Consider the following 17,525-nt stretch of genomic DNA (forward strand, 5'->3'; position numbering starts at 1 on the left):
GTTTAGTCCCTACAATGGAGGCATATGTCAAATGTCAGCATTGCAAAAGAAAGTAGCAGTGAAAAAGTACTGGCAGTCTTTTACTGTCCTTTGTAGGTGAAATCTTAAAATCATATGCCATAGAGTCGTCCAATGCATTTCAGAGAAGGATCTGTGGGAAAGATGGTCACTTATCCCTCTCTTGGACTGCACACATAGGAATGTTACATCTCAAGTCTCTTCAGAGAGCAGATGCCTTTCATCAGGTGAGCTTACAGTCTCTCAAAGGAGTGTCTGGAACCCTGCTCAGACTCACAAACCACTTATTTCCTGCTTGCCTCATCTGCCAAGTTCTAGGTACCCGCATTCTCGAAGAATTCACAACATACAACCAGACACAACAGGTGTAAGCCAATGGAAGCAGTGTGTTTCTGCTCTACAATGAGTATTTTCATGAGAGAAGACTTTTGTAAAAGTGTGTCCCTTGCTTGAACTAGTCACCCATTTCCTTAGAAGGCAACTTGCTTGTGAGGCTGCTAAGCAAACAACAGGTCAAAAATTATGCCTTCTTCTGAAGCACCTTGTGGTAAAATCCTAGGGTTACCCTGGGAGTGTCCTCCTTTTATGGATCTCTGACATTCCAAACACAGCAAGTTAAAAAAGATCTCCAAGGAAGTTTTTGTGAATCTCACGATATTTTTGAAGGTACTAACATCTTAGAAGATAAGATTCTATCTAAAATGGCAAGTAGAATTATCTCGTTATCACTGGATTAAGTAAAACTTCTTAAGAAAAGAACTTCTTTACTCTTTCTTTTCTGCGAAGCTCGGCCCTTCAGAGCAGAAAAAAAGGACTACGTTATCAGACAACTGGCAATGAAATTTATAATCGGCTATTTAAATTGGAAGTTCTCTTCCCTTTCGAGACAACGCTCCTTCATTTTTACTTTCCATCTCACAAGACGCCTGGATCCTGCAAGTCAGATTTAGGTCAAGCAGAAAGAAATACCCGAGAAAACGGTATTTTAAAGGCAATCTGCGTTCTGCAGGGCTGGGGCGCTCGGACACAGCGGTCAGCGCTCCGGCGGGCTGCGCTGCCCGCTCGGGCTCCCGCGGCCGTGACGCGGCTGCGGCCAGCACCAGCGGCAACGGGCGGAGCGCGGAGCGGCAGCACGCATGCACCGGCGGGCGGGCAGGGGGAGGAACCGCGTCCGCCGGGCGGGCAGGGGGAAGAACCGCCTCCGCCGGGCGGGCTGGGCTCCTTGGGGGAGGAACTGCGTCCGCCGGGTGTGCAGGAGGAGGAACCGCGTCCGACGGGAGGGCTGGGCTCCTCCCTCCTCCTCGCCCCTCCTCCTCTTCCTCCTCCTCCTACTCCTCCTCGGCGTCGTCTTCTTCTTCCCCCTGCTCATCCCCCCGCCTCCAGCGCTTTCCCGCCGCCCGCCTTCCACGCACGGCGGGTTCCGCCTCGCGCCGCTGCCGACACGGCCGCCGCTGCCGCTGCGGAAACAAAGGAGCGAAGCGGCGGCGGCGCGGCCGCCAGCCCGGCAAGTCGCGCTCTCCTCGTAGCCGCCCGGAGCAATCCTCGGCGCCTTCTCCGGCACCCGCTGCGGGGTTTGCGACCCCCGCCGGGAACAGGTGGGTGAGGGATGGCAGGCTGGGCTCGGCTCCGCGGGGCCTTCACCGCGGCGGGGTGTGCCCGGGCCTCCTCTCGGGCGGCGTCGTTGCGTTCGTTCTTCGGCGGGGCTGGTGCGGGACAGCGCAGGCGGCGAGACAATGAGGTTCCCGTGTCTGGCGGCGGCGCGGGGCCTGGCGGCGGCGGGGCCGACCGTGACTCAGGCGCTTGCGAAGAGCAGGCCGGCCGGACACCCCCGCCTGCTGCCGGCAGGCTCACGGGTCTTTTGTGTCCGGGTATCGGAGGAGGGAGGCGGAGGGGATGGACGACGCAGTTAGGACGCGCGGCGCTGCGGGCACTTGGCAGGAACCCCCGCTTTGTCTGAGTCAGCCGCCGGACTGCACCCGGCCGGGGAGGGCTCTATGCCGCTCGGTTCCCCCGTACCGGCACCGGGCTCTGCCTCGCCCGACAGCGGCCGTAAGCGGCGAGCGACCCGCACGGCCCTTGAGCATCGTCCTTTTGTTTTGTTCCTGTGTTTCTCGTGTTTATTGTGATCCCTCTTCGGGAGGCGGATGTTGAGGCAGTTCGGCATTTAGGTCGGTGAGCCCGTTGCTAACGCAGTGCCCACGTTTTGGGGCTGGTTTCAGCGCGCGTTGGGGGCGTCGTTTTTGTCGTTACGCCGCCAGTGCGGGATCGGCCGGCGGGACGGCGGCAGCCGGGCCCCGGCCTCGGCGCCGAAGGGGTGACTGAGGTGCGCGGCCGGGGTCGCTAACGGGGTTTGCCCTCCCCTTCCTCCGAGCGGGGCTGGTGACGGCGGGGCTGCAGGTGGAAGGAGACCCTTTTCACTTATCTTTTCCCCTCCTCTCGAAGAGGAGCGGTTGGGTGTAACTCTACCTGTCTCGGGTCGCGGGGCGCATCTGTGGAGCGATGGTTGCCCCGGGGCGCTGCTGGCGGAAGGCGGCGGGCTGGCGATGCCGCATTTTCTGGGCTGCAGGTCAACACCCGCTGGAAGGGAAGGGCAGTCGGATTTCGCCGGCGCCTCCTCCCGCCGGAACGGGCGGCCTGCGGGAGATATAAATAGGGACTGACTTCAGCGGGCGGCGGGGGCGGCCGGGCGGCCCGGGCCCGTCACGCCGCCGGCTGACAGGCGGAAGCGCAGGCGCCCGCCCGCCCCTGTGACGGACCCGCCGAGCGAGCGGCCGTGCCCCGGCGCGGAGCGGCGCTCAGCGCTCGGCGCTGCCGCTGCCCGAGGCGCCTGGAAGGTGAGCCTGGGTGAAACCCCGGCCGCTCCCCGGAGCCTGGAAAAGCACGGCTTGGTCAGCGCTGGCTGCAACGACTTGGTCGTTCCGTTAGAGACGTGCATTTCAGGTCGTGGGAGACTCTGCAGACCGAAGGAGATGCTGAGTGTCTAGTTTGTACTAGATTATTAGAGTTGGCACCTAAAGCAACGTTTAATAGGTGGTGAAATTTGTTTTAGCACACAAACTTGGAAATTAAGCAGGTCTGTTGGCAGTGCTTTTAATAGTAGCATGTTGATGTTACCTGGTTAGTAACAAGAGAGCAGAAGTAGTGGGGTTTTTTCATTATATAGGCATAGGTCTTTTCCAAGATGTCAAGGTTTTTTAAAATTTCCTCTAGGTGGGCCAGGCTTTTTACTAGCTCCCTTGACTGGTGTGTTTGGCTATGAAACTGTATCAAAATAAGTGTGAAGCCGTGTTGTAGCCAGAAAGGACGCTGTTTATACCTGGAAGGTGTTAGAAAGCTATAAATAGTACAGCTGTTTATATCTGGAAAATTAGGTCCTGTGACCACCAGCAGACAAGATGGATTTTGCTTGTTTACTTTCTCCTGATTTTGCTTTACAGTGATCCCAGAAGTTTAGTTTAGCTAAAGACACCTGTAAATTGCAGTTGTGGTAACAGGGAAACAAGTTTGCTATTTGTAGCGTGAGCTCTCTTAATTAGAAGCATTTTTCTTTATACTGCAACAAATTCACTTTTGGATTTTTGACTTCTGCTAAGTGTCAGCTGTCAGATATTTCTTACTGTGACAGTTTCTGCATAGGAAAACAGCAATCCAAAGTTTATACTAAAATGTCTTCACATGCCATATGTACAGCTTCTACTAAATTTAAATTTTAGTGCAATATTATTACATGTCCCCAATTTGTAGCAAGTGTCTGATTACTGTGTTCCAGTTTTATTGCCCTTGGGAAGCAAGGATTTGGCTGCTATGCAGTTTTCTACTCACCTTGCTTTGCAGAGGTTAACAGGCAATGAAGGTGAAAACCTTATTTCTAACATGTTTAGCACTGTCTGCTTCTAGGAGGCTTAGAATTATTAACACAACTGGATTAGAGAAGTTTTTTTTTTCTTTTGCAAATGTGTAAGCTATGTAATAGAACATACTCAACAGTTTGGAATTGTTAGTGTTATCTCCCCCTTGGAAGAGTGTTGTGAGAGTAGGAATTAGCATCAAAATGATCTGAGATCAGCACTGAAAAAGCAGAGCTTTTCTGCTGGACTCTCTTGGCTCTGCTGGAGTCCAGCAAAAATAAGCTAAGCTATTTGCCAGAACTGGTTTGTGGCTATGAACTTAGTCTTACTTATTCTGCATATGCCTATTAGTGCTCAGAAGCTGGTACTTAGGGAGGTCTTTTTGGCTGTCAAATTAAATTAACTTGCACATGCAGTTCAGTGCTCATCAAGTATATTATTTCTCAATATTAGTATGATGACACTTTTTCTTGTCTTAAAGGTTCATACTGATGTTACTTAGCAATAAATTGCAGTCTTGAACGGTATATTAATGTTCAAATAACCCTCTTTAGGAATGATGATATCACTTGGTGGGGCAGGGTGAGCAGACGTAATTATTTTCATTCTCAATACTTTTAACCCTGAAATTGATTTTGATGACCAGCTGGATCCTAATACAGTTTTTTGGTTTTATTTACAGCATCGAGATGACTCAGGAGACAAACCAGACCCCAGGGCCTATGCTGTGTAGTACAGGATGTGGATTTTATGGAAATCCTAGGACAAATGGGATGTGTTCTGTTTGCTACAAAGAACATCTTCAGCGACAGCAGAATAGTGGTCGAATCAGCCCAATGGGTAAGCGTGTGGGGAGTTGTTGGGAGTTTCTTTATTTCTTTTGAATTAAAGTATACAGAGGATTAGAAGGAATACTATAACATTTTTAGGAGGACTTTTGAAAGCTGACTGAAAGAATGAATGTTCAAAGAGAATACTACTATAAAGCACAGTAAAGACAAAAATAATTTCTATGTAATATGTTCTGATTTGCTTGGCATTCAACCATAACTTGCGTTCCCACTTCTGTTAGCAATTTTTATGCAATCTGTATTTTTATTATTAAGTAAAAAGTGTCTTTAAGTAACAAGTAGTAAGCAGTAGCATTGAAAATTGTATGCAGGCAGTTCATAACTGTATAGAAGACTGATTAATGTGTTTTCTGCAATTTGTTCATAACTTGTCAAATTCTTATTGCATAGGAACAACCAGTGGTTCAAACAGTCCTACCTCAGACTCTGCATCTGTACAGAGAGCAGACACTAGCTTAAACAACTGTGAAGGTGCTGCTGGCAGCACATCTGAAAAAACAAGGTAAAATTAAGGTTGTATTGTGACAGTTGAATGAGCTGTGTATGTGTGTGCAGGAAGGCCTGCAGCAATCCTGCCTTGTTGCATCGACTGTCTGCAGAGGAAAGAGTACCTGACAGGTCTAACGGGGCTCTGTGAATCCATGTAAATTGAAAAATCATTCAAATACTTGGTTTTGTAGCACTGCAGAAGAAGAATGTTCTTTATCCACAGAACTAATTTGTTGTAGGCTGTTACAGGATTGCCTGTTTCCTTCTGGGGAAACTAGAATAGAATAAAGAAGTGTGTTTTGAAGACAAGCATAGGTCAGGAAAGCCTGACAGTAGTGACTGAACTAGTAGTTCATTAGTGGGTCTGCACAGCTCAAGCTCTCACTATGAGTGTAAAACTGATGTAAATAATGTGTTTCACTGTGCTTAAACAGAAACGTGCCTGTTGCCGCTTTGCCTGTAACACAGCAAATGACAGAAATGAGCATTTCAAGAGAGGAAGAATTAACACCGAAAACAGAGACTGAGCCAGGTATGTTCTCAGAGTGACACTGGGCATAACCAGTGACTTAACACAGTGGAGGGTTTGTTTACTTTCTGAGTAGCCATCTCCTCTAATGGTGGTGATCTTAAGAAATGCATTTAAGATGCTTTTGAGTACTGTCTCATTAGAATCAAGAAAAAATGAACTAGTTCCAGAACAGATTTAAAATATGTTAATTTTTAGTAGAAGAATTGACACTTATGAGGGTATTTTTAGATCCCTAACATTTGTTTTTTAAAGTGAGGCACTCTAAAATTGTATTAGGGCAAGGTGTTCAGTTTTGAAGTCAAACTGTTGGGATTTGATGTATTATCTAGGAGAACAATTCCAGCTGACTCACGGCAGTCAAAATGGCTTGTTGTATTTGGAGAGGGGTGCTTAATAAATTCCTTTCTACAGAGGAGTGAGGCTGTGGGGGAAGGGAGAATATGTGGTTTGGAAACATCAACAGAAGTTGCTTAGGGTTCTTGAACTATTTGAGTAATCTGTCGATATAATCAATGCATTGTTTCAAATATGTAGGGTAGTTGCAGCTTTAATTGCTGTGTGTGAATTGTCCATTTAAGAGTTTTATTCTCGTGATTGATAGTTGTAGCTGGAGTAGTAAAACTTCAATGTATAAACTACTTCTTGGGGTGAGGCAGAAGGCAGAGGCAGCTTTCTTAACATAACTAGTGAACAACTGAATTCATACCAGTTTGTTCAAATGGAATCTTAACGTGCTTGTTTTGTACTTCAACAAATCCAATTTTTTAATATTTAATTTACCAGCTCTGAAACCGTTTTAAAAAGCTCTGTGTAGTAGGAAGTCTGTTTATTCAAGCTGAAGATAAAAATCTATTTTTTCAGTTTCATTGACATGAAGATGGCATCTGATGCTACTCAGCACTGTATCAAAGTGATTTTTATCTAGTTATATCTTTGCCAACAAAGATTGGTCTGACACTTGATGTTTGAGTGCGCAGTATTTGTACAGAGGGTTTTACCATTTTCAAAAGTCATGCTAAGTCAAGGTTCTATTGCACGAACTAAAGTACAGTTATACAATATATTGGGTTTTTTTCATTATGTATGGACTAAAAGGGAAATTTTGCAATTACTAAATTTCTGTAGCTGGTGTCATCTGAAGAGACTTCCATTATGTGACTGAAAAGTAATTTTGACTTTGTAACAATATTCATTAACTCATTGTGTCATATTATGAAATCCCATTGGAATGTGTCAAGAAGGAAATAAGAATGCATAAAATGGTAGTAGTGCAGAAATAATAGGTGTTTTTACTTTTCTTAGAACAGTTGTCATTTTGCCAGCTGTAAAGATAGTCCTTAGTTACTGTTGATACCTGTTTTTCAGGTACTGTGGGTCAGCTGTATGGTAGGTTGCATGGATCACTATTGATTAGAATGGGGGAAAAAACCAAAGCAGATCAAAGATACTTAGGAAATGTAGTAAATGATCTCAGAGGGTGAAACCTGTAAAAGCTGTCATAAGTTTGTGTAGAGAAGATTGGAAATACTACCAAAGAAATTAAATGTCTCTGGAAAAAACTTGAAGAACTCAGCTACCTTCTGAGAGAACATGCCTGTAAATTCATGAAGCAGCCTGAGCTGATCTAATGCCCAAGTTCCCATTTAAGTAGTAAAATTTAGTAGTTTGTAGTAGTAGTTTGTAGTTTAGTAGTTTGGCACAGCTCCTAGACAGCATAAGATAATGTCCTTATATCCTAGTCTTGGGGTTTGTTGGACATCTTAAATCTTAAATCACAATGTTGGCTATATTTAGTGGTGCATTACTCTGCATCGTGCAGGCAAGAGAAACTGGCCTAGACTTTTCATGAAACAGATTCTTGGTGTGTTTGGGCTAGGCAGATTGGTTTTTATCTTCCTTTTTTCCGGTAGCATCCATTATGTGTTGATCTCTCAAGGACAAACCGGAACAATGGTAAATAATTTGTATCACCTAATAGTAGTAAAAGTTAATACTTTTTTTGAGGTGTGATTCAATCAGATAATGCAGTTATGGGGTTGTTAAAGAAGCAGAGTGTAGCTGTAAGCATAGCCTGTTGCTCGGGGCAGTTTCATAACCAGGTGGTGATAGATCAGGGAGTGTCACAGCGACAGAGACTCCTCCAGCTGTGAGGCTGAAGAAGCTATTTACTGAACAACCAAACCACATTTACAGTGTGGATCACAAACTGCAAATAGGACAGCAGTCCATGGGACAGCAGAAGAAAACAAAACTTTCTCACAAACCGTGAGAACTGCTTTTCAGTGGTGCCCAGGTGTTAATATTTTATTAATTCCTTTCTGTTTTTCCCAAATGTTATCATCCTGGGAAAGGCTCAGGCTAGAACTGAGAAAACTGTCTCAGCCTGGGAAAGGCTTACCTAGCATGAGAAAGGGAAAAAAGGTTTCAAGCCTTCCAGTCTTCAGCCTGAGGCTTCAATGGTGTACACAGATCATGAACTGTATCTTCAAAAGTATGAAGTAATTCTTTTCTGCCAGATGTCCATTAGCAAAATAAATTTTGTATTCTTCCCTTGTGAATCAGAAACTTTAAAAGGAGGATCACGTCTGGTAAGCTAATTTTTTTGCAGCCTTGTAGCATAAAATTATACTTTTTTTCTTTTGGAATTGAACCGAGTGATTGAAGGTAGAAAAGTTGAGAAAAAATTAACTGTGAAGTTTGACAAGCTTGTTTCTCTTGATTTTGTTGGGATTTTGTTGTTTTTCTTTTTTGCTCAGGTTGAGGTTGAAACCTAGATTTGGCTGGTGCTAAGAGGAGTAATTGTACCTTAGCATCTGAAGAAAGGCAGATGGTGGATGTAACTCAGTTGTAACTCGTGTGGTTGTTTTCTTGTATCTTCTTGTGTTGGGCTGAGTCTGACTGGATGCCGGGCACCCACCAAAGCCTCTCTATCCCTCCCCTCCACAGCTGGACAAGGGAGAGAAAGTAAGATGAGGGATTAATGGGTTGAGATAAGGATGGGGAGAGATCACTCACCAAATACCATCACAGCAAAACCAACTTGAATTAGAGATATGGAGTTTATAATTAACTAGATCAGAGCAGGATAATGAAAAATAAAAATAGACCTTAAAAACACCTTCCCTAATACCCTGCCCATCTACTCTGTTCCTCCTAGCCCAGTGGTGCCAGGAGCCAGGGAATAAAAGGGAGTTATGGTCAGTTCATCACCTCAGGCTTCCCCTGCTCAGGGTTGCATCCCTCCCACTGAAGAGAGTTCTCCATTAACTTTTCCAGCATAATGCCATGTCACAAGCAGCAGCTCCCTGAGAGCTGCAACATAAGTCCATCCCATGGGCAGTGGCACCCCTCAAACTGCTGTAGTGTGGGTCCCTTTTCCATGGGGTGCAGTTCTTCAGGGTCAGGCTGCTCCAGCACAGGAGCAGGGCTCTGCTCTTCACAGGTCTCCCATGGGTCACAGCCTCCCTTCAGGCATCCCCCTCACACATCTGGTGTGGGGCTCCTCCATGGGCTGTAGATGGATCTCTGCATCCCTGTGGATCCCCATGGCTGCAGGGGCACAGCTGCCTCACCATGGTCTGCATCACAGGCTGCAGGGCAATCTCAGCTCCATCACCTGGAGCATCTCCTGCCTCTCCTTTTCACTGACCCTGGTGTCTCTGCAGAGTTGTTCTTTTCATATGTTCTCACTCCACCTAAGCAGGCATAGCTGTTGTAGTTCCTGAGCGAAAACTTGTACTGCCCACATTTCCAGACTAAAATTGTATGTACAAGCAGTTCATTGTCTTAGACTAAGCCCAGCTGGCAGCTAAGTACTATGCAGCCACTCACTCACTTCTTGCAACCCAGTAGTGAGGACAGTTGAGGGGGTGGGCAGAATAAACCCTGTGGGTTAAGATAAAAAAACACTTAATAATTAAAACAAAGTAAAATAAGCAATAATGATGGTAATAATATTGTAAAGAAAAGAGGAGAAAGAGGAATAAACTCCAGAAATTTCACAGGTGATGCATACTACATTTGGTCACCACCTGCTGACCTATGCCCAGCTCATCCCAGAAGAGGGGATTGGCAGCTCCAATTCAACAACCCCACATTTATATATTGGGAAGGGTGTTCAGTTGTGTGGAATATTCCTTTGGCTAGTTCATTCAGGTCAGCTGTCCCAGTAGTGCTCTGTCCTGGCTTTTTGTGCACCTGTTTGCTTGCAGAGCACATGATACTGAGAAGTCTTTGTTTTAAACTAAAAGCACTATTTAGCAACACTTAAAACGTTAGTTTCATTGATATAATCAGCATTATTCTCATACTGAATTGAAAATACAGCTCTGTACCAGCTATTGAGAATATAATTAATCCATGCCAGCTGAAACCAGGACAATTGTGCAGTATAAGAATTGTATTGTTTCTAGTACTTCTACTACTTGTTTCAGCTCCAGAGCTGCAGAATTGCATCTGAAGTCTTTTGGATAACTTCTGACTCTACCTTTTCTCTCTCGTTTTGTTTTTTCCATTTCTTCAATTGAGGGAGTTGGTAGTTAGGTTCATCAAGTCACAATCCTTAAATCAAATTCTCCTTGCTTTCAAGAATTGTGCCACCTGAAGTTTAAGGTGTATGGATGTTATTTTGGTGAACTTTTCTTTCTTCAGAGAAGCTTCTAAAAACTTTATTGTGTTACTTCTGTATCCCTTTCTGGTCACTTTTAATATGGAGAATCTTAGAAAATATTACTGATTTATTTTCAACGTTTTCTTCAACTGAAAAACTGGATTAATTCCTTTCCAGTGTGAAATCTGTATAATGCTGGTAAGATACATGCTTTTGTTGAAGCAGCCATGCTGCTTGGTATAAGAAAAACTACTGACAGCTTTGGACATTCTTTTCCTAGAGTGGTTTTTAATTTTGAATGGCACTGATTTTTATTCTTTAAGAAGAATTTTGTTCCCCAGTTTGTAGAACATTTTTGCATGTAGATTGAGAAGCAGTTGTGTTTTGTCATGTGGCTGACTGGTTCCATCAGTGGCCTTGCTGCTCCTCCTGTATAGATACATCTTACCTTCAGGCTAAATTTGAAGAAAATTTTCCCCAAATTCGTGATGAAATGTCTGTATTTGTGGACTTTTTCAGGCACACACCTCCATTACTATGATACTGGAAGAGTACTCCAGGAGTATGGTAGTCTTTATCTTTCATTTGCTAGGATAATAGTCATCATTGGGCATGATGGTAATGCATCTTTATAGTGCCTACAAGCAGTCATTTAAGACCAAAATAGTAATTAATAAAAGCCTACCCAGTTCTGCTAACCAGTTGTTCCAATTCTCTCTTGTAATTCAAAAATGTTTCCCCTGGTCTCATCACTGTCTGCCCATCTATAAATCTATCTTTCTGTTTTATAAGCTTGGAAAGGCTCCGGTAAGGTATTCTAGAGCCTTGCCATTTCCATGCTGAACAATCAAATCTCCCTCAGATTAACTTCATAAGAGAGGTGCTTCAGCCCCCTGATCATCTTTGTGGCTCTCCTCTGGTGTTAACCCAGCAGATTCACATCTTGCCTGTGCCAAGGACTCCAGAGCTGGATTCAGTGCTCCAGGTGGGGTCTACAGTAGCAGAGTAGATGGACAGGTCTTGAGCCCATTTGTTGAGTTTGTCCAGTTCTCCTTGTCTCGCACTCCCTCCTCCGTGCTGAGGGTGCACTTAATCCCACTGTCTGTGTAACTGATGAAGATATTCAAGAGCAGGGGTCCCAAGACAGGGCCCTGAGGGACACATCCTGTCCATGACAGGATGATGCCAATTTAATGTCACGATCCGCTCAACCCGAGTGGGAGCTGTATGGTTCGTTCGACTCCAGGGTGCAAAAGACAAAAAGCAAGAGACTCAATTTTACTCAGCAGCAAGTGTAGCAACGCAGTTTATTGCTTGCCAACAACTCCGTTTTGTGATAGGAGAGAGAGAGAGAGAAAAAGAGGTAGAGGAAACAAAGTAAAAGGGGTGAGAGAGAGAGACAGGATGGGATGTAGCTACCAACAGGACGCATCCTCCTGGTCATCCAACAATAGACATGTCTTCAATCCGTTGGGGAGAAAGAGAGTCTCTTTAAGAAAGTCACTTTTATAGTCCTTTTACAATGCAAGTGGAGAGTTTTCCAAAAGGTGGAGAGATGTATGGACTATTGTTGTGGTGATCAACAAATAGGTGCAGGAACAGGACACAAGAGCCAGTTCCCTGCTCGAGAGCAGCGTACCGTGGCAGCAGCAAGCACACTAAAAACAGTCCCTTGGCAAGCATCCACCTCAGCCAGGCCAGAACTCAGGTCCAGAGTGAGGGGTGAGGTCCTGGGGTCTCAGGCTCTGATGATGGTCGTGGGGCAGATCAGAGACACTACGGACCAACCCTTAAAACCACTCATTACCAGTCTCCACCTGGACATAGAGCCATTGACCTCTGTGGCTGTATCCATCTAGTCAATTCCATATCCACCGTATAATCCATCTTTCAACTCCATATTTCTCCAGTTTGGAGATGAGGATGAGAAAGTGCATGCATGCCAGTAAGAGCTCTTTTACAGTGGCGAGAAGGTCTAGTGGTGAGGAGTTTGCTTCATGTGAATGCTGTTAGTGAGGAAGCAGGTACCAGTAACCACTGTTTTCTAGCTTTTGGCCTTTTTCAGCTACCTGTTCTGTGGTGGTGCATAAATCATTTAGAGAAGTTTATTTAACACTGTGATTTCTGGCATTAATTTAATTTGATATCTTGAGGACTGGAATTGTATTTGCCGGGCTGGATTTGTCTTTTCATGTTAAAGGAAACCTTTTGTGACAAGCAACTGTAAGAACAGTTGTTTTGATTTAGATGGACTCCTGATGTCATGGCAGAACAACTACAGTTTTCAGTATTTTTCATCTATAGGTTCATGTAAAAGGGAGTTTTGCCCTGAGCTTTCAGGGACAGAGTAGGCAGCTTTTTCTTCTGTCCTTGTCATTACTCAGAAGCACATTTATGAATGAACATTTAACATCATGAAAGCCAATCAGACTAGTCTGCTGGCATAAAATAATAGGAAAATACTTTATTCTTGGAAAATAATAAACGGAACATTTTAGATTTAGGGAGCTATGCTCCCTCTTGTCTTGGTACCTTTTAGTGATCATTATTGTGTGTTATGCTTTTCCTCCTTGGGAGATGTTTTAGTTATGGGAGGAGGATCCTATTCAGCAGCCCTTTCAGGAAATGTGCTGCTGCAGTTCCTTAGGATCACTTTCATCACTACCCATTGTTGGGCTGCCATTGTTGTAGTTTCTTGATGCAAAGATGGAAGTATACCTATAGTAATTGGTAACATTTTCCCTAGATGGATTTGTTCTCAAAGGTTTTGTTTTGTGGCAAGAGTGATCTACTAAGCTGTCTCTTGCCTTGATAATTGTTGGGAAGTTGCCGTTTTCATTTTTGCTTCCTTGTTGACATGTGTTAGGCAGTGATATAAATGGTTCTCTTCTAATTTTCTCTAATTGTATGTTGTGTCTTTATGTCACTGTTGGTTTGCTGCCCCCCCAAACCCCATTTTCTTTTGCATATGATTGAGACAGCATGCATGCTCCCAGGGCTCAAACTTTTAAATTGGTTCTGAAGTAGATGAAGCTTTCACTTAGCTAACTACACACTAAATTGCAACATATGTGTTTCTGGTTCCTCTTATTCATCTGTCTTGGCTTACAATTAGCTTTTTATTTTTAAGCAAGCTAGCAATATAAATCTTTTAAAAAGGATTTGACTGTGCTTTTGGGGAGGTGTTTAGTATTTTTATATTTTTAAAGCCGTAGCTGATGGCTATTAGACAAGGTGCATAACCTCCAGCAGCTACAGTGAGTTTGTGGTACTGCTGTCTGTTAAGCCAATTTTTGGCCACACGCTCTCTAGTAGCCAAACTGGTATTGAACAGTGATTTTCTTAGGATTTAAAGACAAGTTCAGAGTGTCATATTTGTTAATGTAGAATATCTTCAACAAAACAAATTGTTTTCAAGAAAGAACTTACAAAATATCTGCGATGTGACCAAAAAATCAGGTTGTAAATTACCTTGGTTGTTGATTAGGACTGTTGCTATGATGCAGAAGTATAAGAAAATATTAGCAGTCATTTGTTTTGCTGAGTGAACTTTTTTGGTTATGAGAGTACTGAAGGTTCTCTGTTACTTCTGAAAGTTGGTTGCTTATAAATCTTGTTAAGATTATGAAGTCTTGCTTGGAGCCTTTCTTGTTGTATGGTGAATTGTGAAGTTTTCTATGACAATGCAAACAGAATTTAACAAGAAAGTACTATTCAAAAGAATTCATCTAACAAAGTATATTTGTGTGAAGTTGATTGCAAATACATGCTGGAGGCTTATATGCTCCATTTATTGTGAAATGCTTTTTGTAGTCAGTAGGCATTATGATAGAGGCTATCAAACACTGGGAGTGCTGGGCAAACTTTTACCAAGAGCAGGTCTAACAGTTGTGTAGAAGTGTATGTCTCAGCTTTCCTTAGTTTCAGCTTTGGATATGAAGAGGATATCAATTTAAAAAATTAAAATTATGGGAAAAAATGGTTTTTCCAATAAAACAGTTATTTCTGGAGATGTCTAAAGATGCAACTGAGAAAGCATTCATTTTGACTGTACCTGCTTGAACACTGAAACTAAATAAATTACAAAAAATACAGATATGCAATGCAGATCTGCACTTTGTTATTTAAATGAGGGCTCTTTTGAACTGTGTATTTTGTAGCTGTATTCTGGATCTATCACAGAATTAGCTGCTTCCTAGCTGCTGTCTTTGTGAACTGCTTTAGGTACCTGACTCCACTGCAGAAGTGGCAAAACAAACCATTGCTATAGCAGGAACACATTACTGCATTTCATTTTTTTCTAGAATATGTTCCTGTTAGTTAAATTTCCTACAGAGGTATCTGTGTTCAGCCACTTTAGCTGTGACAGTATTGTTACTGTTTTAAATGGTTACTTGATCATATGATATATTCAAATATAAAATGTGTACATGGAATTTATCATGCTTTTCAAGCCCATATAGGTATAATTAATAAGTGCCATATATCTTCTAGCTGGTTGAAATGTGGGGGAAAATATGAGCGTTTCAAGTAGTCAGAAAAGTACCTAAAAATCCTTATTTCTGATTCACATTTTTAAAGTACTCTGTGTAGTACTTTAGGCAACAGATGTCGGGGTCTTAGTTGGTGAATTAATCCTTAATGTATATGTACAACTACTGGATGCCTAGAGAAGTCAAGAAAAGCGAACGTAACCTTTATTTCCTTTGCGTACTTTTAACAGTTGTTACTCAACCAAGTCCATCAGTTTCTCAGCCTGGTACTTCAGAGAGTGAAGAGAGAGCTGCTGAACTGCCGAAACCAAAGAAGAACAGATGTTTCATGTGCAGGAAGAAGGTTGGTCTTACAGGTATGAGAACACTGTCAATTTTAAACAAATTTGCATGATCAGTTACCTCTTGCTAGATTAAACTTGACAAAATATGTGTTCTATGAAATTCATCAGCTTCTTTACAATTCACACAACTTAGTAAATCCATTTCTTTTTCTTACTCTGTATATAATAGTAGACAAACATATACCCTTGGCACCTTAAGTAAAAACTGAAATCTTCCTAGTAATGTTGTTTCTTTTTCTGTGTGCAGGATTTGACTGCCGATGTGGAAACCTATTTTGTGGACTTCACCGTTACTCTGACAAGCATAACTGCCCATATGATTACAAAGCAGAAGCTGCAGCAAAAATCAGAAAAGAGAATCCAGTTGTGGTGGCTGAAAAAATTCAGAGAATATAAATTAATACATTTGTGAAAAGACTGACTGACTTTTTGTGGGGCTTTTTTTTTCCAATACATCCTAAAAAACATGAAAAGAGCAGGTGCATGGTCATTTTCCTTTGTTTTCCAAAGTTTTGCTTCTAGTCCTGTCTGTCTAAAGGATACTTCAAATGTTTGGGTGTTTGCTACAGGCAGAATTGGATAGATACAGTCCTTGAAAATATACATGCCCTCCCCAGAATAGATGATGATCAGAAACCTGCACAGGAATACACATGCACAGAGGACAGACTCTAGTTCACATGTGCCAAACAGATGTATGCAATCTGCATGTGTGCAGCAGCTCTGCCTTTTGAGATGTGCATGAGGTATATGTTAAGTGCCCGTTTTGGAGAGCAATACATCAAAACAGTTGGCAGTCTACTTCTATCATTTTAAATCTCATTCTTCTTTTAGTTGCCACACTCCATTTTAGTTTTCCAGCAGAATGCAAGCTCTGTAGAGGGGTCTAGCATCCCAGTAAGATGAGTGTCTTTGCCATATTTAAGTCACTTAACAACTGCACTGATAAAAATGGAGAAAATCATGTATGAGAAGAAAATTGTTTTGTAAAAAATTACATTAACTTTAGAATCTTGAAAAAAAAGTTCCCAAAGGAAATGTCCTGTTAGGAGCTTATGACCTGGCCTGCAACAGTTGTCTGCTTTTCCTTGCATAGCTAAAAATGTTGTGTAGCAGAATATTGTAAGATTGGTCTTCAAAAAACAGTTACAAATCTTTCTAGAACTATCACAGCATCTCTATCAAGCAACAGAGGTCTAAGTAAGTTGCTGAAAACTAGAGCAGTTTATTATTCATGTACTACTTATGTTCTGTGTGTTCCAAGTTCAAAAGAATATTAGGAATTAATTTTTCTAGTTTTGAGTGTAACAATTGCACCGTTCTGCATGGAAAACCATACCTAACATGGCTGCTGTAGACTTAAATGGTAGCTGGAACCACTCTCGGAGGGCTGCTTTATCATTTTTAATTGTACTTGGGTATAGGACTGTAGTGTTCTTGGGTGTATTGCATGGGCTGGCTGCATTATCTACGGCATTGTACAATAACAACTCTAGAAAAGGCAGTATTCTTCACTGATGCTTGTCTGGTAATATATATCACTTCTGTGTTATAATGGAAGGGGTTTTTGTGATGTATGAAACTTGTGTTTTTTATATAAACGAATACGGTTTAGACTAGTGTTGTAGTAATGCCTGTTCTCATCTGTAAATAGTTACATACGTACACAAGGCACTACTCCTGACCTGATTTTTGTTGCCAGTGTTCAGTCTTTGTTTTTACTTCACTATTAAAGCATCAGGTTTTCGCTTCTAACTTTGTTCTTCTGAGTTACTAGATATGCAAACATGTACAGATAGTTCATATTTATGTATTGCACATAAGCTACCCAGCATCTATGCTATATTGTATTATGTAAATAATAAAAATAATGTACAGAAGGAGATACTTCCTTTTATGGTAGTTCATTGCTTTTAGTTCTTGCTGTAATGAGAATGAGACCTCATAGAAACTGAAGCACAATGTTTAATTTAAGTTCTTACAGATGTTCTCTTGTGTGTAGTCTTTCCTCTGTCCTTATGTGGATATACCAGCTTTTTTTGAGACAAATTGCACGAGCAGCTGGAGTGCAGGTAACTAATTGATGACCTGACAAAAATGCCTTCTTAATTCTAATGGATCTGTCGTGGTAGAACACTGACTGTAAACTATTCTGTCCACGTCTTCACCAGCAGACCTCAGCAGAGTTACTGTCAGTGTCAGCAGCCAACTTCAGTTGGTAAATATACTGGGTTTATCCTTCCCAGTGAGACAGAAAAGGATACAGTGCACAGCACAAGTTGCAGTGGAGGAAGGCATCTTCAGTACTGGATGATCCATAAAAATTGCTTATATCAGAAAT

General features: G+C 42.6%; 1 protein-coding gene across 2 annotated transcripts; it reads left to right on the top strand.

Moving 5' to 3' along the window:
- The first annotated feature begins 1,276 nt into the window (after positions 1-1,276).
- On the top strand, positions 1,277-16,939 carry ZFAND5 (zinc finger AN1-type containing 5). 2 transcript variants are annotated; one of them, XM_079331468.1, is made up of 6 exons: positions 1,277-1,613; positions 4,549-4,706; positions 5,108-5,219; positions 5,641-5,738; positions 15,071-15,196; positions 15,432-16,939. In XM_079331468.1, the coding sequence occupies exons 2-6, from the start codon at positions 4,556-4,558 to the stop codon at positions 15,578-15,580; spliced, it is 636 nt and encodes a 211-aa protein (XP_079187594.1). In that variant the 5' UTR covers positions 1,277-1,613; positions 4,549-4,555; the 3' UTR covers positions 15,581-16,939. The 2 variants fall into 2 exon arrangements, with proteins under 2 accessions (XP_079187594.1, XP_079187595.1); XM_079331469.1 differs by lacking the exon at positions 1,277-1,613 and adding an exon at positions 2,839-2,958.
- The last annotated feature ends 586 nt before the right edge of the window (positions 16,940-17,525 follow it).

Source organism: Erithacus rubecula (genome assembly GCF_903797595.1).
Source record: "Erithacus rubecula genome assembly, contig: SUPER_Z_unloc_4, whole genome shotgun sequence".
In the NCBI taxonomy this organism is placed as follows: Eukaryota; Metazoa; Chordata; class Aves; order Passeriformes; family Muscicapidae; genus Erithacus; species Erithacus rubecula.